General features: G+C 59.6%; 1 protein-coding gene and 1 non-coding gene across 2 annotated transcripts; one reads left to right on the top strand and one right to left on the bottom strand.

Moving 5' to 3' along the window:
* Positions 1–1707: 1707 nt before the first annotated feature.
* Positions 1708–21650, bottom strand: EHD1 (EH domain containing 1). Its single transcript, XM_045893356.3, has 5 exons — positions 21030–21650; positions 16936–17033; positions 5539–5951; positions 2794–2958; positions 1708–2438 (listed from the first exon to the last, which is right to left on the bottom strand). Exons 1-5 carry the CDS (start codon positions 21431–21433, stop codon positions 1914–1916), a joined length of 1605 nt encoding a protein of 534 aa, XP_045749312.1. The 5' UTR covers positions 21434–21650; the 3' UTR covers positions 1708–1913.
* On the top strand, positions 18837–18909 carry TRNAK-CUU (transfer RNA lysine (anticodon CUU)). Its single transcript has one exon. It is a non-coding gene; the product is annotated as a tRNA-Lys (tRNA).
* Positions 21651–22704: the final 1054 nt, after the last annotated feature.

The raw sequence follows: 22704 nt of genomic DNA, 5'->3' as shown, positions 1-22704 counted from the left end.
GGGCCAGGCTCCAGGTCACCCTGCGGCTAGCGTGGAGCACGGTGCACCCTTGTCTACTTGACCCCTCCCGGTGCCCCCATCTGCCCACGGCGAGGGATGGGCCCAGGTTGGAGAAGCTGTGAAGGTGGCAGAATGCGGGTACCTTCTCCCCCAGCCCCTGGGGGGCCAGCCTAGCCTGTCACCAGAAGTTCTCCTGACTTCACCCCTTCCCACCCCCGCAGAAGGCAGCAGCTGCCGCCGAGCTGAGCATCGCGGGGCGGGGACCACCACCGCCCCCCGGCAGGCTTGCCCATCGGTCTCTGCGGGCACCTCGGCCCTCCAGATGCTCTGCCAGCATCCCAGCAGGCGCCGGGCGGGACAGGCCCCTGGAAGAGACAACTAAGCACCGAGAGCTTCAGCGCAATTAAACTTTTTTTTTTTAATGCAAGAAAAAAAAGTGGTGTTTGGTTGCTTTTTCCTCCCACACGCAAGTGGGGAGGAGCCAGGACACCTCACAGTGACTTCCCCACCAGGAGGCTGCCTCCGCCCTCACCTAATACTGCACACAATGGTGGGCCGAAGCCAGCTGCAGGTAACACGCAGGTAACACAGACCCCGCAGACCCCACGGGGGCCCGGGGAGCAGCCCTGGAGGGCGGGGGGCGGTGGTGCCAGAAGAGGTCCACCAGAGTCCCTGAGACCTACCCTGGGAGTGCCTGGTGGCAAACGTGCTCCCCGCGCCGAGGTTCCAGCAAGGGCCGGTGAGTGGAGTGCGTCCCGGCCCCTGGAGGTTGTGCTGGGAGAGCCCGGCCGAGGCAAAGCTGATGAGGCGGCCTGCCCTGGCTGCTCGCTGCCTCCAGTCCCTCGTTCCTCAGCCTGGAGGGAGGTTATTCGAAGGACATCCAAGACATCTGCTGCCCCACTCTGCTCGATGGGAGGAGAGAGCTTCCATGGAGAATGAACGGAGGTACGAGGAGAAGGGTCGGGGTTGTCCCTGATCTCTGCTGTCTGGACACTAGGCCCAGGCTGGAGCACCAAGCCAGGCCAGACTCATGAGGGCCCACCACCCATCCAAGGTGGGGGAGGAGGTACACCAGAATGTTCCAGGAGAGTGAAAGGGAGAAGCAGGAAACACAAACCCTGGGGTCCTCGACAGGGTGTGCTCTGCACATCCAACAGGTCCTGGGTGGAACTGCCCCCTAGCTGGAGTGTGAGAAAGGAGACAAAAATCACAGCTTCTGAACAAGAGGTTGGGAAGTTACTGGAAAATTCGGTCAAGTATGAAAGGTGTCACTTTACAGAATAAAACTAGCTTGTATGTTTTTCTGGGAGACGTTCTCGCATCCCTCCTCATCCCTTGGACCTCATAAAAAAGGGAGTTGGGCTTGCTTCTGTGACTGTCAAGCTGGGGGAGGGGGTGCGATGTGAAAGCAAAGAGCAGGGCCGTGCATGGGGGCCACCGGGGAGGGCAAGGCAGAAGGCACCAGAACCAGCTTAATCCAGGAGCGTGGGGAGGGGGCAGAGCTGGACAGGGAAGGAGCCACTGGGTCAGTGAAGCAGTACTCAGCTTAGAAACAAACTGGAATCCTGGGGTTCCTGTCTACACACGGCACCTGCCAGCGGGTCGGGGCTGAGCCAGGGTGGGCACGTGCTGTAGAGCAGAGCTGGGCGGGGGGGGGAGGACAGGGGCTCATGTGCGTGGGGCTGTCAAATGGAGGAGGCAAGAAAGAACGCTGCCTCTAACGTTATATATTAAAAATATCCATAGTTCTTGTGCACAAAATTCCATCATTCACATACAAGTATCACCCGCCTCCCTGCTGGGCCTGCGAACAGCCTGAAAAGAAAGATGGTGGTTTTCCTTTCTGAGAGCTGAGGAAACTCTGCTCAGTCTTTCCAGCCCCTCGCCTCCCCCCGGTGGGCCCGGCCGGGCGGTCACTCGTGCCTCCGCTTGGAGGGTGGGATCAGGTGCGGGGGCAGGTCGGCGGGCAGCTCGTGGCCCTCCAGCTTGACTTTGATGAGGTGGTTGGCCAGGGCAAACTCCTCGTCATCCAGCAGCCCATCCTTGTCCACATCGGCCAGCTTCCAGATCTTCCCCAGCACTGTGTTGGGCAGCTTGGACTTCACCATCTCCTTCTTGGCGTTGGCGCCCGTGATCTTGCCGTTGACGGGCGACAGTGTGTAGAAGATCTCATCGTAGGTGGGCTTGTCCTTGCCCACCACCCACTCCACATCGTCGATGCCCTCGCCGGCCCCCTCGCCGTAGCCGTGCCCAAAGGGCCCGTTCATGGTGCCGTCGAAGGCACCGCCCTTCACGGCCTGGGAGGGCATCAGGGACTCCTCCTGGCGCACCATCACCATCAGCCGGGCGATGTCGTTGGCCAGCATGTCGTCCACTGTGTCCAGCAGCTTAGGCTTCAAGGCCTGGAACTTGCTGAAGTCCTGAGTCTGCAGGAGCTCCTGTGGTGGGCAAGGGAGGGGGAAGGGCTGGGTCAGGTGTCCATGGACTCCAGGTAGAGTGCCCGGAGCAGGGGTCCCGAGCCACAGAGCCGGCCCCAGGTCATGCCCCCACCGAGGCTTGCCCCTTGGCCTTGGCTCCCCAGTCTGTTTAGTGGAGGTGGGAACAGTTCCTTCCCTGAAGGGCTGGGGAGGGGATGAGCCAGGATGGTCCTGGAGGGCCTGGCGCCCCGCCCTTTCCCCACCCCTGGGGGTGAGTCACCGCATTCCCCTCTGCGGTGTCACGGCCACTAAACTCAGGGACTCCCAGCTGGGAGGCCCCGTCCCAGGGACGGCGGCGAGCGGGGGACAGCCATACCTGCATCTTGCGGAGGTTCGGGAAGTCCCCGGGGGAGATCTGATGCTCCCGCTCGATCTTCTGATAGATCTCTCCCAAGTTGTTCACCAGCTCCTTCTTTTTGCTCTCTTTCCCGAACACGTTGGGCATCTCCTTCTTGAGGGAGCTGATGATGTAAGCGTGCACCTGGAGAACAGGAAGGGGCACCGTGTAGGCAGGGGGCCTGCGCCGGGCTGCCCCAAAAGGCCGGGACCGGGACCGTCACTGGGGACCGCCCAAAGCAGTCCGGGGCCCGTGCTCTCTGGGGGCCCGGGTGCACCCCCAGCTTCCTGTCCCGCGGCGGAGATGCGGAGCCCGCCATCCCACATGCGCACACGGTGGCTGCGGACGTCGAGTTCTCAAAACCCCAACACGGCCCGAGTTCTGCTCAGTGTATCACCCAGAGAGCTCGGCGTGAGTAAGGATTAGGAAAACCACATGAGGCTTCACCCAGATGTTCTGAAGTTTATCTGAGCTCAGTATTACTTCGGTGTTTGCCAGCGAAGGGCGGCACACCCTTCACTTCCCCACGGCGGGCTGGTAACGCTGGGCACCCTCCAAGGCCCTCAGAGCCCTCCGCCTCGCCAAGTAACGTCCGGGCGGGAAGGGCCGCAGCCGGCCAGCCGCCCCCCCCCCCCCCACTGCCAGCTCTGCGCCATCGAAGCCCCGCCCCCGGCCTGACCCTGTGTGCGAACGGCCCGAGGGCAGCAGGCCTGTCACAGAGCGAGGCAGCCGCCCCTCCGCCCGTCACGGCCCGTGTAGGTTGGCCTTTGCAGGTTGGCACAGAAGGCCGTTCGCTCCAGGAAAAGGAAACAGCCTGGAGCTGCAGGTGCAACACGAGATCGGAGGCCCCGGGGTTTTCCAGGCGTGGTGACTCAGGGTGCCCGGAGGCGGTGACACACCATTTCTGCAGATGAACGGGGAGCCCTCCCTTGGTGCTGTCCCGGAAGGAGGCTTCGAGAGGGCACAGGCGGCCCTGCCGGGGGAGGGGGGGTGCTGGCCAAGGAGGGAACAGCGCTGCCCTTCCCTGCAGCCTAGAACCGGGAGGCCAGGAGCCAGTGATGCGGGTTTTCTCACGGGGTCCCTTCTCAGAACCAGCTCCCTGCACTGGGAAGCTTCCAGAAGTGAGAGAGGAGCAAGACCCCAGAGCAGATTCTGCAACCTCACTGTGCATACAGATCCCCAGGCGGTTCAGGTGTGCCGGGTGGGGCCCGAGGGCTCGTGCTTCTAGCACACTCCAGTATGGTCCACGAGCGCTCTGGTAACCAGTGTGGAGACGCAGATTGGTGGTAGAAGAGGAGGGGTCAGTTCTTTTTACTCAAGACGGTGAGCACCAAAAGGCTACCTGACTCCAGACCTCGAGACGGTGTGGGGCGGCCTGAGCTGCTGTGCGTGGCCCACAGCGGACTCTCAAAAGCCGGAGCTACGCGGCTGGCTCCCGGAGGCAGGAGCGCGGGCCGCGGGGCTCCTCCTGGCTCTCCCCGGCGGGGGGCCTGCCACCTGCAGAGGAGGCGCCACTCCTCAGGCCTTTACTCGGGAGCATGCCTTCGCCGAAGCCCTAGCCCCCCCGACACCCCTACCCTCCGCGGCCACTTCGTCAGAGGAGCGGCGATGCATGGGGTCCCCGCTGAAGCCGACCTCTGAGCCCCACGGATCCATGATCCATGCGTGTGCATGGTGGCGGCCCGTGGACTTTTCCAGGCAGGCTCAGGATATGCAGCTGTGCTCAATCGGGGGGTGTTCTGGCCCTCTGTGTCTGAGGGGCCCGCTGGGGGCATCAGCCTTCTCTCTCAGCCCCAGCCATGCCAGGGTCTCCCTGAAGTACGTGGCCTGGAGCTGAGATTCCAAGCTCTTGAGCGATCCAGACGCCGCCAACAGGTGCCAGAGGGAGGGGCCGGATGCTTTACGAGACCTCTGGGGGCTGAGGCCGCCCAGGGTTCTCCCTCGGCCCACAGGCTTGCGCCCCATCTCTCTGCTAGCTCCTTCCTGTCCTGGCTTATGCGTCAGCACCCACCCGAGGCCTCCCAGTCGCCTGCTTCTGCGGCATCCCACGAGAGGACAAAAAACCGTGCCTGACTTCCCTTTACATGTTCCACTTTCCCGGTACGACTGGTGCGCGCTGGAAGGGCAGGGACTGTGCGTGTCAGTCCCCTTGTGTCCCCAGCACCCCGCACACGCGGAGTGCTCAATCAACAGGCCTGGGAGGGGAAGCCGATGAGGACTGGAGCTGCACCCCCACTGGCTCCCCACTTCCCAGGCCGCCCCTTGGCCCAGTGTTCCCTTCCCGCTTAACATCTACATGCATCAAGAAGACTCAGTTGAGGGCGCCTGGGTGGCTCAGTTGGTTAAGCGACTGCCTTCGGCTCAGGTCATGGTCCTGGGGTCCCGGGATCGAGTCCCGCATCGGGCTCCCTGCTCAGCGGGGAGTCTGCTTCTCCCTCTGACCTTCCTCCCTCTCATGGTCTCTGTCTCTCATTCTCTCTCTCTCAAATAAATAAATAAAATCTTTAAAAAAAAAAAAGAAGACTCAGTTGAGAAAGGGCCACACCCATGGGCGCACAGAGGACCCGTCTAGACACAGGGCAACGTAGGTGTGGCTGTAGGTCTGCGGGGATGGGTCTCGGGCACCCCAAAAGCCATGGCAGACCAATCCTGGGGCCCCAAGTGCCAGTCCCAGCCCCCATGGGCCACCCCCAGCAGGGGGCCCTGCCCCCACCCCCAGTCTACCTTGGCCAGCCGTGCCCGCTTGATCAGGTCATTGAGCTTCCTGAGGGCAGCGTTTCGGGGCAGAGACTGGATGTCTTTGAAGAGGTCCTGCTCCTCTGCCTCAAAAAGCTTGCGATTGTCAGGGATGAGGAGCGGGTGGGACCAGAAGGAGCCGATGTATACCCTGACCACCTCGGGGGTGTTGATGATCTTCCCCAGGGACCACATGAGAGCCCCGTAGACCCGCATCAGCTGCTGGGTCTCGATCTGGTCAGCTTTGTTCAGCACCACGCGGATCTTGTCCTCATGGTTCTTGAGGGCCTTGATGACCTCGGAGAACTCGTCAGAGATGTCCAGCTTGTGGGCGTCGAAGAGCAGGATGATGCGGTCGACCCGCTCGGCGAACCACTCCAGGACGGCAGCAAAGTCATAACCTGCAGGAAGAGCGGGGTGAGCTCGGGGGCACCGGAGCCAGGCTGCTCTGAGAGCTCTCCTCCCTGACCCGACCTCGGACTTCTCAGCCTGGTGTCATTTAAATTTCCACCATGTCCTCACAGGGCCAGCACAGCACCCCGAGGACAGGGGCGTCAGGTCCCCCCTATTTCTGTACCCACCCGATACCCTCGCCCAGCAGCACCTGGCACAGAGAGGTGAGCCACAGATAAATAATGCAAGAGAAGTCACAAAATCCAGGGGTGCCTGGATGGCTTAGTCCATTAAGCGTCTGCCTGAGGCTCAGGTTATGATCCTGGGGTCCTGGGATTGAGCCCCGTGTTGGGCTCCCGGCTCAGCGGGGAGTCCGCTTCTCCCTCCTCCTCTACCGCCCCCGGCCCCCCTCATCCTCGCTCTCTCAAATAAATAAATAAAATCTTAAAAAAAAAAGAAGTCACAAAATCTGGGCTCTAAAGTGGCTCAGACCGGGGCAAAAGTGAGGAGGGGGAGCCCAGCAGTGTGGTGAGAAGAACAGAGACTCGGGGGCTGCCGATGCCGGCTGGATGCCCTTACACGACAAGGACAGTAAGGAACAGCTGGGACACCTGCAGCTGCTACTCGTGGGGTGCTCGTGCTGGGACCCCCTTCTCCAGGAACCTCACTTATTCTCCACAATAGGGGTTGGCAAACTGCAGCTGGCCCATCACCTGTTCCGTAAATAAGAATTGTTTGTTTTTTTTTTTTAAAGATTTTATTTATTTATTTGACAGAGAGAGACACAGCGAGAGAGGGAACACAAGCAGGGGGAGTGGGAGAGGGGGAAGCAGGCTTCCCACTGAGCAGGGAGCCCAATGCGGGGCTCGATCCCAGGACCCTGGGATCATGACCTGAGCCCAAGGCAGACGCTTAAGGACTGAGCCACCCAGGCACCCCCCCCCCACCGTAAGTAAGAGTTTTAGCGGGACACGGCCATGCTCCTCCGCACCGTCTGTGGCCACTCTTGTCCACAGCAGCAGAGTTCAGCCATGGCAGAGACCACAGGCCTGCAGGCCAAAAACACTAACTCTGACCCTTCCGAAAAATTTCGCTGACCACTGCTCTACGACAGGCCTATGAAATGCTACACACCGCATCCCCTCTCTAGGCCTTAAATGCGTCTCTAAAACGAGGTGGCTGGACTAGATCACGTCCAGCTCTCAAGTCTAGGCTACGCGGTCTCCCAGTGTCCAGTGGAGGCCCCTTGCGGGGCAGGGCCGTCGGCAGCAGAGACCGCTCACCGTAGCTCTTCCCTTGACAACAACGGTCTAGTTCTGGCTGAACTCTGGGCCCCCCAGTTTAAGACCGCATTTTCTAGCCTCTCCTGCGGCAGAAATGAACAAGGTCTATGAGACCTTTGTCCTTTTCTCCCTTCCTGAGGAATGGAATGCAGATGTGATAGCAGGGGCTGGAGCAACCACCTTGAATTCAGAGATGAAAGCCGAACGTTCAGGATGGCCTGGATTGTTATTTTCCACATGAACTAGCTGATATCTGGTTTAAGCCAGTGGATTTTGGGGTCTCTCCGACAGCAGTTTAACCTAAATCCTATTTCAGTCACGCCTCTTTAAAATGTTTCCACTTCTTCCACTGCCCCCAGAAGAAGTGAAGGTTCTATTTCTCATCTTTTATTTATTTTTAAGATTTCATTTACTTGAGATAGAGAGTGAGCAAGACAGAGAGCACAAGCCAGAGGGAGAAGCAGACTCCCCGCTGAGCAGGGAGCCCGATACCGGGCTCCATCCCAGGACCCTGGGATCATGATCCGAGTTGAAGGCAGACGCTCGACCTACTGAGCCACCCAGGCGCCCCTATTTCTCATCTTTTAGGAGCAAAGATGAGGAGATGTAGGAAGACCAGGTGACAACAGTGGCCTAAAAGTCTTTGGGAAGCTTGGGTCGAAGCCCCCGAGCTACCATTTCCTCTCCGGCTGATTCTGGGCAAGCCTCCTTGTCCCTGGGCTCCTCCTTGTTCTTCACCTGCTCCCCACAGGCCACCTCAAATACAGGCCGGGCCTCCTAAGAAGTACCAAATACACCCCAGAGTGCAGTCAGGCTCTGAAAGTAAGCCGGAGAAGCTGCTCTCATAGAGAAGAGCCCGAGACCCTGCCCAGAAACGGGCCCACCAATCTCCTCGTCCTGACAGCCTGCTCCTGGCTAGCATCCCTTGTAAAACATGCTCGCGACCCTCTGACCAAACTGGGATTTGGCCACGCATTATCCAGACTGCCAGGTTACAGAAAAGTAGCAGGTAGAGGGAGAGAACAAAGAAAACAGAGTGAACTACCGCGCCGTGGGGGGGGGGGGGGCAGCCCTCCCCGCCCCTCCGGTAAGGAGCCTGCTGAGTGGGTCATCAGAGTGGAATTCGGCTGCTCCTGCTCCTGCCAAGCCTCCCGGACTGAAGGCAAGTCAGCAGCTGGGCTCCCCAAGAGGCTACCTCCACTCAGGCCAGAGCCAGGCCCCCATCGCAAGGCTCTAAGATAAACAGTTAACACTGGGGGTGTGCCGAGGGGTGAAGGTCTGCTTGGCGGGATAAACATTCTGGCCGCCAGGCCCCCCAGGTTCAAGTGCGCTTCAGAGCTGTGTGTGCGCCCGAAGCCACAGCATTCCAAGCCTCTCCCCGAACTTAAGCACTCAGAAAGAACACAGGCTCTTAAATAAGACAGCCCTGGATCCGACTCCCGGCGCCGGCCACTGACGGCGACCTGACCTGAAGTTCCGAACTCCTGAGTTACCATTTCTTCATCTGTAAAATTCCAAAAACAACTCCTCCTCTGACCGTAGCGGGGATTAGATCAGGTAACACACAGGGCTCCCAGAACAGGCCCCACAGGCAGGAGGGGCCGAGGGGCTGGGGACAGCAGAACCGGTCAGGAACTGAGAGCCGCCGAAGTTCAGCCTGGTTCTGAGACCAGCGGCCAGCTCTCGTCCTTGGGGTGAGACACCGGAACCTCAGGAAAACCCCAGATTCACGGTTTCTGTTGACTTAGCACAGCAGCCTCGCGACGCAGCAACGGGCAGTCTGTTCCCCCCACAGCACGCCCGGGAGACAGGGCGCTCCGATCAGAGGCAGCCCCTCAACCGGCCGGAGTCTCTAATGGGGGCGGGGAGATGGAGCAGGGGGGGCGGGGGCAGTAAGGTCCCGGTGAATCTGAACTTGAGCCTGGGCAGGGCAGCCATCGGCCCTCCCTAGGCCCAGGCAGAGGGTTGGAAACAGCCAGACCACCCACCACCCGACTATCGGTGCTCAGAGAGTGGGAGACAGCCTGGAGCCAGCACCAAAGGCCACTGGGTGCAGAGGACATGGCCACCCCCACCCCCAGCCCTGAGAGCCACGGGATGGCGTGCCCAGAGAGACGCCCCCAGCAGAAACCCAGGACGGGAGGGCCGAGGAGCAGGCGAGGGAAGCGGGCAGGGAGCCTTTTATGGCTGCCCCTGGGAGCGGCAGGTCAGCCCTGGAAAAGCAAGGCCTCAGGACTGAATGACGGCTCCCTCTCAGCAAGAATGAGGCCCAACTCGTCCCTCGTCACACTGCCTGTCCTCAGACCGCCGCACGCTGACGGAGCACAGATTCGCAGAGCTGGGGAGGCAGTGATGCCGGATGCGAGGTGCCTGGAATGGGAATGGGGGCTCCCGGATGGGCTGGGCTCCAGCCCAAGTTCGCTTTGGCCCCGCAGTCAGGACAGCGCACAGGGAGCTGAGCTCACCCCCCAGGCTCCACCCAAAGTGGCCTCGTGCCCCCTCCCGCGCTGGTGGGGACCCAGGACGACTCCCGGAAAGACAGAGGGGAGGAGGGGGAGGAGCCACCGCAGCAGAGCCGAGAACCCCAAGTGCCCCCTCCTGCCCCGCCCGCAAACCCAGTTACCCGCCAACCCCTCAAGTTGGAGCCAACAGAGCTCTAAGTCCATTTTTTTTGCAGGTAAATGAAATTTCCTGTTTATTATGAAAAACGCTCTCACTTTTGGGGAGGGAGACGTGGTGCTGGCCAAGTACGTCCACGGGTCACTAAAAGGGTCACGGCACGGGCGCTATGATGTCATCACAGGCGTATGACCGCGCAGGCCCACCCGGCCCCCATCTGTCCACCAAACCCTCACTCTGGCCCGAGAGATGAGGTCTCGAAAGACACCGAGGGCTGGACCTGCAGCAGCAGCAGCGAAGCCTCAATCGAGTCCGTGCACCTGGCAGGGCGGCCGCGGCCACCACTCAGCCCGGAGTGGGGCGGCAGGGGACAAGTGTGCCAGCGCCCCCAACCCTCAGCACTGCCCAAGGCGGTGAGCCTCCAGCTTTCGGGACACACGAGGGGTCTGCCTCGGTGCCAGGATGTGTCTGGCCACTGAATTCTGGGACTTTGGGGAGATTATAAAATAAGCCAGGCACAAAAGGACCGATGCGGCACGATGCCACGCATCCCAAGTCCACAGAGACAGAAAGGAGAGCGGTGGGAACCAGGGGCTGCGGGGGGGGGGGGGGATAGGAGAACGAGTGGTTAATGGGGTTACAGTTTCCATTTGGAAGATGGAAAAGGTCTACGGCCATACCACCCTGAACGCGCCCGATCTCGTCTGATCTCGGAAGCTAAGCAGGGTCGGGCCTGGTTAGTACTTGGATGGAAGATGGAAAAGTCTGAAAGGTGGACGGTGGGGACAGTCACACAACAACACGAAATGTACCTGATGCCACCAAACCGTGCACGTAGAAGGGTTACCGTGGTAAATCTCAGCGCACACGCATGCACAGTCGTGGGGACTGGGAAAGGGGGGACAAAGAAGAGTCGCTTGTATGCTCAGGGCCACCCAGCTGAGGGCTGGGCTTGGCCTCGGGAAGTAAGCACACGGGGCCACGTGGACAGGAGGTCTCTGCTCTGTTCCCACCCAGCCTCGTCTGGGCTGCTCAGGCTCCTCACCCGTCGTCAGTCCTGACAAGAGTCCCGCTCCCCACCACAGGCAGAGAGGCGGAAGAGAGGAAGTTGTCACAGGTCCTCACCCTCTCCTGACACCCTCCAAACACAGGTAGTTCCAGCAGCTGGTGGAAAAGCTGCTTCATACGTTCCAAGTTTCTAGAACATCAACAATAGAGGGCTTGTCTGCAATCGACTTTTGTTTCCTGCCATTCAAGCTGTGTGGGCCTTGGTATTTCTTGCCGTGGCTCCCACCATACACGTTTCCAACCGGTGCCGCGCCCGGGAGAGGGGGGCACAGGATGGCAGGACGAAGATTAAGGAGCCGAGAGAGGACCGACATGGGTGCCGAGCTTCCTCGGGCGGGCACACTCTTCAGGGAAGGACTTCCTTGGGGTGGCTCAGTGGCGAGGAGAAAGGGGCCTCCCCACTCCTAGGTATTTACCCAAGGGAAATTAAGAAACTGAAGTCCACACTGTACACAAATGTTTGTAGGAGCTTTATTCAAAATTGCCCCAATTTGGAAACCCAAAGGCTCTTCAGCAGGTGAATGGGTAAGACATGAGGGTACACACACGGGATGGGAGGAATGATGGGTCGATGGTCATGCTCTCGAATACATGATGAACGCCCCCAAGCACACACTAAGTGGAGGAGGGCAGGCACGGAAGACTCGTATGGACATTCTGGAGAAGGCAAAACCTCAGGGCTAAGTATCAGGTCTGAGTTGCCAGGGACTGGAGGGGACTACGAAGGGGAACAGAGAACTTTCCAGGCTGATGGAAAGACTAGATTTGATCCTGGCGGTGGTGGTTACGCAGCTGCTTCCTTGAGCCGTGCGCCTAACAAGGGCGAAGATCTCTGCAAATGTGACCGGGAAATGGACAAAGGGCAGGGAGGGACAGATGGACTCCGGAATGAGGCCAGCACTTGAATCGGAGCCCTCTCCTCGTCAACCAGCTGCGCGACCCCAGCAGCCACGGCCCCTGTCCAAGCCTGTCTCTTCGTCTGTGACGGCAGGGTGTTAAGTCCCTGATGCGCCGGGCTGCTGTGGGCAGCAAGGGAGTGCCTGGCACACCGTAAGCACTTGGTAAATGTTTGCTCTTATTTACACACAGGAATTGTATTTCGGGCTCAAGGAGCGCAGATTCTGAGTGGTGTGTAGGCGACGACCACATCTCACGCTCAAAGAATGCCTCGTACCACCAAATATAAATGGAACGTTCGCAGGCGCTCACACAGCTGCTCGAGCCGGGAACGCACAGGGGCCGGGCGCGGGCTGGTACCAGTCCTCCGCGGGCAGCGGCCCACGCCCCTCGGCAGAGCGCCGCGTTCCCACCAAACGCTCGGGCCAAAAGCTGTCCAGGGGACCGGGGGCGGGGCGGGGGGGGCATGGCGGGGGTGAGAGGGAGGCTTGGAGGAGGCTGGGTGCCCCGGGAAGGGAGACTCCGGCTGACTCAGTGTTCCCCTAGCCTCTGGCCTCCTCGGGATGTTAGTCAGAAAAAGGTCTTTCTAATCAGTCTGGGAATCCCTGGATTTTTGGGTGTCTATTTGTGATTAGCTGGCATTGGCTGAACATGTCACTGAGCACTAGGTGCTAGGGCAAGGGGTTAGCACATGGGCTGCAGTAACTCCCTAGGGTCCCCGGCTCCTAAAGTACTGCGCTGGGGCCTGAACCTTCTGTCATCATCTGTACTGTGGGCGCTGGGAATCCAAGAGGGACGCAGCACGTGGCCTAGCCCAAGGCCTGCAGGCAACCTCATGGAGCCTTCTATGGGCTGCAGAAAACCCTGACCTGGATGGAGGGCTCTTAGGGGTGGGGCAGCTCTGGAGGTCGTCAGCACAGGGCTCAGCAGGAAGGGAGGGCTGCCCACAGCGCGGCCCCACCTCGGAGTCAGAGGACTCCGTTCTGCACCTGGAAGGCCCTACCTGCCTAATGGGATGACTTCCAAGCTTGGAGGGAGCCTGGGAACCAGGGACAGTCAGCAGGAGGGCAAATGAGAAGCTAGGGGACCAGCCAGCCTCGACCAGGGGTCCTACACCCATCCACGGAGGGTCTGGAGTGGAGGGAGCGATTTCTGGCTAGAGGCAGAGAACAGGGAAAAGGAAGAAGATGCCAGCAGGGTTGTTCCAAGCCCTGGACCTCAGGTCCATCTGTGAACTGAGTCTGATTTCAGGGCGGGAGAGAAGGCGAAGGCCTGTCAGGAGAGCGCAGAAGCCCAGCACGGTCACCACCCGAGGGTCAAAGACTCGCCCGGTATGCGCTGTCAGCGCTCCCGGCAGCCAAGCCGAGCGTCCGCTCTCAGCAACCGGGTGGCAGGAGCACAGCTCCTGCTGGGCCCGCAGACGCACACTAGCCCGGGCGGCAAGCCTCGGCCTCTTCGTCTGCAGAGCAGCAGTGTCCTCCCAGGGGCAGCTGCGGGGCAGCTGAGGGGCGCCGGCTCCCGAGGCGAGGACGCAGATGGTCTGCAGAAAGCCGGGCACAAGGCCGGCGGGGCGTCGGTCTCCAAACCCAAGTTTAAGGAACGCTTCCCTGCTGACGCGACTCGCGTGGGGGAAACCAAGGCGCAGAGGTACGGCCAGCTCGCAGCCGCGTGGTGACGATGGCAGGGAGAGCCCCGGCCAGGGCCCTGAGCCCCACGCTGGGACCTCCACCTGAGCGTGCCTGCCCCCCGGGGACCCGCTGTGGGAAATCTCTGCTCCGGCTCGTGACTGCGCAGGCGGCAGCCTGGGAGCCAAAGGCGCCCGCCCCACCAGGCCCCGGATGCCCTTTGGAACGCTCTTTATCAGTCACATGGCACTCAAGAACGAATGCTGTCCCCACAGATCACCCTTCTCTGCTGATACAGGAGAACGTTTATCTTTAAAGTCACTCAGATTAGCACAACGGGGAAGTGCACCCTGAGACCCCCACGGAGGCCCCTTCTCTTTCCCGGAGTAATTCTCAGGGGTCTCTCGCAGAGCCTGCCCTATATCCTGACTGCTCTGGGCCTGCACGGCCCCTACGTTATCTTTCCAGACAATATTTCCTGCACACGTAAGGGACCATGGGGAAAAGGGGAAGAAGCCAGGAGGGGCCTGGCAGATAGGCTGGGAAATGGATGTAAACCTAATTAACAACTCTAATGCACAGGCAACCTCCAGAAGAACCCTCTGTTCCCAGGGAACGAGATCGGCAGGCCGCAGAAGCGCACGCTGCGTGCCCAGGACCCGTGTTTTCTGCTGGCCCTATCTCGCTGAGAGGGAAACACCTGCTCTCCATGCTGTCAGCAAAGGGAGCAGACGGGAGAGCTGGCCGGGGAGGCTGGAACGCACGGCCCTCCTCTGACTTCCTCTGCTGGACAGGGCAACACGGGACCTTTGCGAGGACTGGTGGGCGGGGCCTCCAAGCAGACGGCCACTCCTTCCCCACCTCCCTTGAAGACCACAGCCAACAGAGCGGAGAGGTACTGCGCGATGGTCTCTCTCCTGATAAACGCTGACACCAAACATACTGCAGAGCAAATCCCAACTTGGTAACTTTTAGTAAAATACTTTAAACTGAGAGACCTAGGGTCCCAGGGGGAAAGAAACTGTCTACTAAAATCAGTTTGATCTCGCTATTTCACAGAAGGAAGCCCTCCCCCAATCAGAGCAATGCCCTTATCTTTAAGCCCCACTCCTCCTTCCTGCCCACGATAGGGTGGGGGAGGCCTTGTGTCGCCCCAGGACAGAGAGGGGCCAGTCTCACACCTGGAGGGGGGCAGAGGCAACCAGGGGTGAGCCTGGTGTCTCTTGCGGGCCTCCTCCTCTGAGTATCTGCCACCTGCGTGGACAACCTGAAGGCCAGGACTGCCTCGCAGACCACATCCCCCACTGGCACAGCCGAAGTGCACCCCGGGTGCCAATCCACCGCCTGGACAGCCCAGGGAGGTGCCGCGGGGGTGCCCGTCCCAGAGAGAGCAGGTCTGGACATCACTGCCCACCTTTTTGCCAACCAGGAAAGGAGGCGGCGGCGGGGTGGAGCGGGGGACATCCCAGCAGACAGGGCCAGGCTACCCAAAGCAGCAAGACCTATACTCCCAACCCGTCAGCCCACTAGGCTCTCCAGACCCAGGCTGACGTGTCAAAGACATGCCTCCCAGCAGGGGACCCCACAGCACTGGTAGAAAACAGTGGTTACGGGGGTCACAAGGGCCCTACGCCCTTTCCCTCAAATGCCTTAACTCCCAGCTCTGAAGGCCACAGTGAGCACAGCCTGCTGAGATGGTAAGCCTCTCCTGGTGAGCTCTTGTCCCTATTCGAAGATGTGTACACATCAACTGACCCCAAGGCTGGGAGCATTGTGCACACCCCAGAGATGGCTTAGTTCTCTAGCCCACGGCCCCAGTCAGAAGCAGCCCCCCTGCCTACTCTTCCAGATCATTACGAAGATAACACCGCAGAGCCTCGAAGAAAGTCCCTCTAGGATAACTCAGGCCTGGAAGTAAACAGAGAATAAATCCCCCCTTGTGGGTCTTTTAAATGCTAACCAGACATTTTCTTAAAACCAGCTTGGAACAACAAGAGCAGTAAGGAAAAACAACCTCGCCTTTTTATTTTTAAAGTTGTTTTTTTTTTAAAGATTTTATTTATTTATTTGAGAGAGTGAGCGAGAGAGAGAGAGCGAGAGCACGAGCGGGGGGCGGTGGGTAACGGAGGGAGAAGCAGACTCCCCGCTGAGCAGGGAACCCAAGGCGGGACTCAATCCTGGGACCCCGGGATCATGACCTGAGCTAAAGGTAGACGCTTAACCGCAGGTGCCCCTCTTTTTTTATTTATTTAAGTAATCTCTGTACCCAACGTGGGACTCGAACCCACAACCCTGAGAGCAAGAGTTGCATGCCCCTCCAACTGAGCCAGCCAGGCGCCCCTAGCCCTTGCCTTTTTAGAAGGGGTCCCAAAGCTGCTCCCTTGAACTCCTAGGACTGTCTTTATCACTGGGGTGCGGAGCCTAAGAGCTTAAACGAGACAGAGAGAGAGCAGTTTCAGGGTGCTCTGATGCAAGCCCTTCCTGGCAGGGGCCCAGAGCCTGAGAAAAAAGAGAAGCAAGGTTTCTCGGCACCAAGAACGGGGTTCCCACCCCTTTAAGCCACAGCAGACATAAACATCTCCCAAATACCAGGTCGTTAGCTTCAAATGCAAAGCTGGCCAATGCTGGGCAGCCCAGAGGGAAAGGGGCACGGGAAAGACTTGCAAGTTAATGATACACAAACCCGGCCCCTTCTCAACCCCTGTCTGAGTGTGGTCCTACTTCATTTTCACATCTGCAGCTGCAGGCTCCCCTCCTGGCCTGCCCTCCCGCTCCTGCCAGGAAGCATTCAGGCCCCAAGGCTCCCCGCCCCTCCACAAAATGGAACAGCAGCAGAAATATAACCCAGTTCAGGCTCGTCCTGAACGAGATCTTCGGAGTCCAGACAGCAGTTGACACAACCGGGGGCCTGGTGCACCAACACTTGGCGCGAAAACCTTCCAGGCCCCGGGAAGGCTGCCGATTACCAACCCGAAGCAAGCTGAAACACCTTTCCAGGAGCCCCTAAACACTTAACAAATTTCTGCAGCTTCTCCTTCCAGCTGGCTTGTTCGGGTCCAGTGTTCCCTCACAGACCTGCTGGGCTTGCCAGGAATTTAGATGGCGTCGGGAGGCAAAGCTTTTACACACCAAGTAGGGTGAGGGCGCCCCAGGGGAACAGCAATGCTGGCCGAGGTACCCGGAGCCCAGACACGGAGTGACTTCCCGTGACCTCACAGCCAGCCCCAGGTGCCATCTCGCCCGCTTGCCCCGGGGGGTGGAAAGCACGAGAGCCACGCAAAATAGGCTGTGCTCCCCCCCGGACAGCTCTTAGTACCCTCGGCACAGGGAGCCAAGGGAGAGAGCAACTCCTGCCCCCCTGGGGCTCAGCGCGCTGGGCAGACACGGGCCAATGTAAGATGGGTTCTCACTTGGGCTGGGAGGGACCTCAGGGACAGCATGTGGTCCGCGTCACAGACCGCAGAGGGAAGGCGCCCTGGGCTGTGTCAGAGCCTGTTTACCTCTGCTGATGCGCTGTTTCTCTCCAGACAGGATCCCAGGAGTGTCGATGATGCTTATGCTGTCCAGGACCGGGTTGGGCAGCTGGGCACACATGAACCTGCACAGGAGCAAAAGCCGGAGGGGAGACGTCAAGACTCAGCCCTCGCAGCTCTAGAAGCGACAGGGGGCTTTCTGTGTACTCTCCTCTCCACCTCTGCCTTCCTTTCCCAAAGCAAGGCATTTACAGGAGGTTTTCTAGTGTTTCCAGGGGTGGCCCCTGAACTCTGTAGTGTCTTTTTTTTTTTAATATTATTTTATTTTATTTATTTGAGAGAGAGAGGAGCACGAGCAGGGGGGAGGAGCAGAGGAAGAGGGAGAAGCAGACTCCCTGCTGAGCTGGGAGCCCGAGGCAGGGCCTGATCCCAGGACCCTGGGATCATGACCTGAGCCAAAGGCAGACGCTTAACTGACTGAGCCACCCAGGCGCCCCCCTGAACTCCGTACTGTCTTAACTGGGAATCCAACCATGGGCTCAAACTGGCTTGCATCAGCATTTCCCTCACATTAGCTTTTCCCCCAGAGTTCAAGAGTTCAACTTTCAAGTTGCTGATATGCTAGTGAAAACTGCACGAGATAGGCCACCGATCAACTCCAGAAGGGAAACAGAAAGATGACACTGGGACTTAGCTAAATTTCCACACACTGAAGGTGGGGAGAGGCTTTCCTGCTGCTGCTGGGACCAGCCCATCCCTCCCACCCAGCTGCCTGGATGAAGGGACAGCAGGGGGCGGCCAGTACAAGCTGGGGGACACGTGGGTTGGTTGGCGGGGCTGGGAGTACAGACATCATTCTCCGAAAGCCGGAGCAGGCCGAGGAAGAACAAATGAAGCCACAGAGGGGCCGGCAACTCCCGAGCGAGGGCTTAGCCATGTGTGCCTGAGTTCCCACTGAGCGTGGAACAGCCCAGAACAGCAAGGGGCTGTCCCAACTGATAGCAGAAATTCTTTACTGGACACAGAAAAGGCTCCTTTAAAAACTTCTCTGAAAAAGACACTGTGAGCAAAGAAAATACTGACCCTCTGTCTGTAGGATGCAGGCTTAAAGCTGCCTTTCCAACTGTGGGGAGGGATCTGAGCTGTAAGGTTCTCCTTTTGGCCCTACCCACCCCCGCAGCTTCCCCCCAAGTGACCAGTGGCCAGGCCCGGGGCAGCTGGCCCGGGTGAGGGGTGTTGCCTGCAAGCACAACGGGGCAAAACCGGCTGACCCGCAGACCTTGGACCCGGTCCTCACTGTTGCCCTGACCGTCGTGCGCCAGACCTGGGGCTCCTGCTAGGGAAGGGTCACAGAGGGAAGACCAACTCAAAAGAACCTGAAGTACAGCTGGCTCTGAAAAATAACAGTACATAAAACCGCCCTGTAAAGGAGACCTGCGAGTAAGACAACATCGGTAAGACCCAGAAATGAGATGCCCCGCGGAGTCCTGGGAGCTTGGCGGGGGAGACAAGGAAGGGGGCAAGCCGCTTCATTTCCCACCACCAAGGGCGCACTGACTGCCTCTCGCCCCGCAAGCAGTTTTCACAGGCTGCTCTTAGGACAACCTGACTGTAGTCTGTCTTGGTCTGCTCCATTGGATTTTAGTCTTAGAGCAGCCACTTAAGAGTAAAAAGGGCAGAAAGTCAAGTTCATGGCTCAATGGGTCTCTTTAAGCTGCCCGGAGAGGCTGTGTCAGCCAGAGAAGAGCCCCCTTTGTACGCCCTGGCTAGCCGGCCGGCACTCTGCGCACTCCACAGGCTGACACAGCTCGGGGCCCTGCTCCAGGGCAAAGCCGTGCCCTCCCTGACCCTCGGCTGATAAGACCCTTTTTGGCTATTAGTGATCGAGAACCCTCTGGAGATGAAGTGGCAAGAGGGAAATAAGGGCTGCCTGGCTGGCTCAGTCAGTAGAGCGTGAGACTCTTGATCTCAGGGTCATGGGTTCAAGCCCCATGTTGGGTGTGGAGCCTACTTAAAAAAAAAGAAAAAATAATAAATAGAAGTGTGGGTCTTGAATCCTGTGGCACCAACATCATCAGAGTGTCTGTCTTGGACCCAGCATCCCTGACCTGCGCTTTTTTCCGGGCAGAACCCACAGTAGGTGGTAAATGGAGGCATCAAGGCAGTCAGCCAGCGAGCACTGCATTAAGCTGCCCTGGTGAGCTCAACAAAGAGCACAGCCCTCCAAGCTCGGGCTTCCTGAACCACCAAGATGACGTCTATGATCCCCTCCGACTCTGAAACTTTAGGTCTCCAAATTCAGAAACACGTTGAGTACCCTGTTTCTCCTTTCAAAAGCAGTCTGCTCTCACAGTTAGAAGCAGAGGCCCGAGGACAGAAGGTGTACCTATCCCTCCTTCTAGCTTCCCAAAGTTCTGTGTGAAAGGCAAGACCTAATAATGGTTGGAATTCCCAGCACAGCAGCCAAACTGCACACAGGATCCTCTGGGGCCCACCAGCTAAGAGTCTGGGCCAATCGCCCGTGTATGGGCACGATAATTCCGAGACACAGGTATTCTCTGGAGGAGGGCTCAAGGCGAAGAGGGTCATGCCTCGCACACGAAGGGCTTTATTCAGCTCCAGCCATGACACACCAACGCCATCAACCGTAAAACAGGAGGCCGGGCTTAAATGCCCAAAAGGGGCAAAAAACCATAACAGGAGTCTGCCTGTCTTCTCTGTTAAAAGTCAGCTCTGTGCACAGAGGTAGGCTGGCCACTGGCCTGGATCAGGAGCAAGCTGGTTCACCCTGTGTGGCTGGACAGTGTCGGGAAAGGAATGTGATCATACAGGGCGGAGACCTGGAAGGCAAGAGTCAAGGATTCTTTCCTAGGTCATCCTTGACACAGACTTTGAAAGGCATGTGAAGGGGCGCCTGGGCGGCTCAGGCATTAAGCGTCTGTCTTTGGCTCAGGTCATGATCCCAGGGTCCTGGGATCGAGCCCCAGCCCCGCATCGAGCCCCAGCCCCGCATCATACTCCCTGCTCAGCGAGAAGCCTGCTCCTCCCTCTCCCACTCCCCCTGCTTGTGTTCCCTCTCTCGCTGTGTCTCTCTCTGTCAAATAAATAAATAAAAAATCTTAAAAAAAAAAAAAAAAGGCATGTGGAGTCACTCCTTGCATGGGGGCTGGCTGGAAAGGCAGATCTGTGAAGTCCTTTGGTATGTCCCTGGGGGTAGGGGTGGGGACAGGGATTTTAGAACCACTGAAAAGCACCTTTGAGCTCCTTTAGAGAAGAGTGAACTTGACGCCATAGAAAGACCAATGTTTTTCATTCCCAGCATCATGAGGGTTAGAGTCTTGGAGCATGACCCCGATCACGAGGAGGCAGATTTCACCCATGTAACTGGGGAAACTGAGGCCCAAGCAGGTTAAGGAACCTCTTCGTGAGGGAGTCAGGGCCCAGATCTTCCAGGCCTCCCAGTGCTACAGACTGAGGCTATTTCCCGAAATCCCTAAGGAGTACAGACCCTTTCGAGCTGACCCCCGGGGAGAAATGTTCACACTCCGTCTGCTACCCCGACGGCTGCCCCCAAACTCAGCAGGCCACAGCAGATCCTCCTTGTCCCTCCCACACAAACCCAGCGGTCCCGGGGGAAGCACAGCACAGCAGCAAAGGGAATGACGAAAAGTTTCACATATTTTTCCATGACACTTAGGCAGCAGCCACTTGAAGGGAGGGGGGAAGGGGCTGGTTTGAATGAATTCGGTGCATCCAGTCTGGGACTACACTGGGATGAGGTGGAGACAGGAATCTCTCACCTTCCCAACGCTGACCCCGGTTCTGAGGGAAGTGGGGCTGGGATCTGCTGGAAGGTTTGGGAGTTAAACTGATAACCTGGAAAATTCTGGGGGTGACGGGGCGGGGGAGGGGGCGGCGATACCCACCCCCCAGACCTCCGGGTGGGCCGAAGCGGCAGGGGCCCTTGTCCCAGGGAGCGGTCGCCGAGGGGCTCGCTGGGGCCTCGGAGACAAAGGACGATGAGGGAGGCGGGGCCGGGCCGCCGCCACGGTAGGGTCGGGACCCGAGTGCGGCCCCGGGGGTCCCCCTCCGCCCCCCTCCTCCGGGCAAGGGGCGGGTACCTGTTGAGGAAGGCGTTGCCGAAGGCGTTGAGCTTGCGGAAGGGGCGCCGCGGGTCGACTACAAGCGCGTTGCCCGGCACCACGCCCTCGGTGGGGCCGTGCATGACCGCGATGAAAGAGTCGGTGGTGGGCTCGGGCCCGATGCGCATTCCTGGGAAGTCCTGCTCGATCAGGTGCCGGATGAAGGTGGTCTTGCCCGTGCTGTACTGGCCCACGAGGAGCACCATGGGCTTGTTGTCGAAGTCAGCGTCCTCCAGCGCGGGCGAGTGGAACTCGTGGAAGCGGTAGTGCTCCTCCAGGGGCAGCAGCTTCTGCGCGTACAGCTGCCGCAGCCCCTCGGCCACCGTCTGGAAGAGCTCCGGCTCCTTCTTGCGGCGGGCATCTTTGCTGACCCAGCTGAACATGCTGCCGCGGACGGGGCTGGCTGCTGCGGGGCAGAGCGGCGGCTAAGAGCAGGGCGAGGGCGCGGAGCCGAGGCGGGGCCCGGCCGGCCGGCGGAGGGGCAGCGGGGCAAGGGGGCGGGGAGCGGCCCGCACTGCGCAGGCGCACGGCACGGCCCGCGGGGCGCCCTCCGCGGAGTGGAGCGCGCGCCTAGCCGTGCGGCCTTTATAGGGCCGGGCCCCGCGTTCGGTCGCGCGCGTGCGCGTGCCGCCGCCGCCGCCGCGCCGGGCCGCGGGGAGAAGGGCAGGGGAGGAAGGAGCCCCACCCGCGAACTCCGCGCCACGTCCTCCCCTCCCCTGCCTCCCATTGGCCGATTCCAAATATCGCGAGCGCCGCTCGCCCTGCTCCCCGCCCCCGGCCCGGGTGCCGTGGCAACCGCACCTGTTTTCGCCCCTCCCTTGGCGCGGCAGCTAGCGCAAGTGCTGCGGTTGGGAAGGCGAAAAGCGAGGGTCGGGCGCGGAGAGGTCCCGGAGCCTACGTGCCTTCCAACATCCGCGAGACGCCCAGTTAGACACCCGGCTCCCCGGCCGCGCGCCCCACCCGCAGCTCCCCCACGAACGGTCCTCCCTCCCCCGCTGGCTCGGGATTCCCCGGAAGTATCGGCGGACCCCCGGGGCGGCGGGGGGGGGCCTCGCGCCTCCCGTCCGAGCTGCCCTTCCTTGCCGCCTCCTCGCCCCTGCTTTCCTGATACTACTTCCTACCCCTCTTCGTTATCTGCTTTGGGAGAGGGCGAGACAGAGTAGAGGAGGCTGAGGGAGTAGAACATCCGAGGCCGGCTGGTGACTGGGGAAAGAAGAATGGGGAGGGAGTGAGAGGTCCTTGGGGAAAATCTGACCAGCAGCAAGAGGCCTGAGCTCCCCGCAGGCCGGTGGGGCTGGGGATTGGAAGGGGGACACAGCAGTGGAGGACACATAGGACATAGGACATGTGGGGGAGAAGAGAGGGCCTCTGAAGAAGGCTGCATCTGTGGGTGGGAGGGGGTAGGGGTACACAGGAAGGCCTGGACGCTTGAGTTTTGAGGAAGTGAAATCGGAAATTCCCTATGTCTGGGGGAGGGGAAATGTGGGGCAACAATGAAATCTTGTGGGAACTTAGGGGAAATTAAAATACCCAAATACTTCTGCTTTCCTCTCAGGGTCACCACAAGTTACCCTCTTTTACTCTGACCTATGGGCCCCCCCTTACCAGTTCCTGGCTGTTCCATTACACTCATTCCCCCGCCATCATTCCTGGC

This window comes from Mirounga angustirostris, unplaced genomic scaffold, assembly GCF_029215605.1.
Source record: "Mirounga angustirostris isolate CCGP_5_RB_7025 unplaced genomic scaffold, mMirAng1.0.hap1 SCAF_13, whole genome shotgun sequence".
NCBI classification, from domain to species: domain Eukaryota; kingdom Metazoa; phylum Chordata; class Mammalia; order Carnivora; family Phocidae; genus Mirounga; species Mirounga angustirostris.
This window is presented reverse-complemented; position numbering and strand designations above follow the sequence as displayed.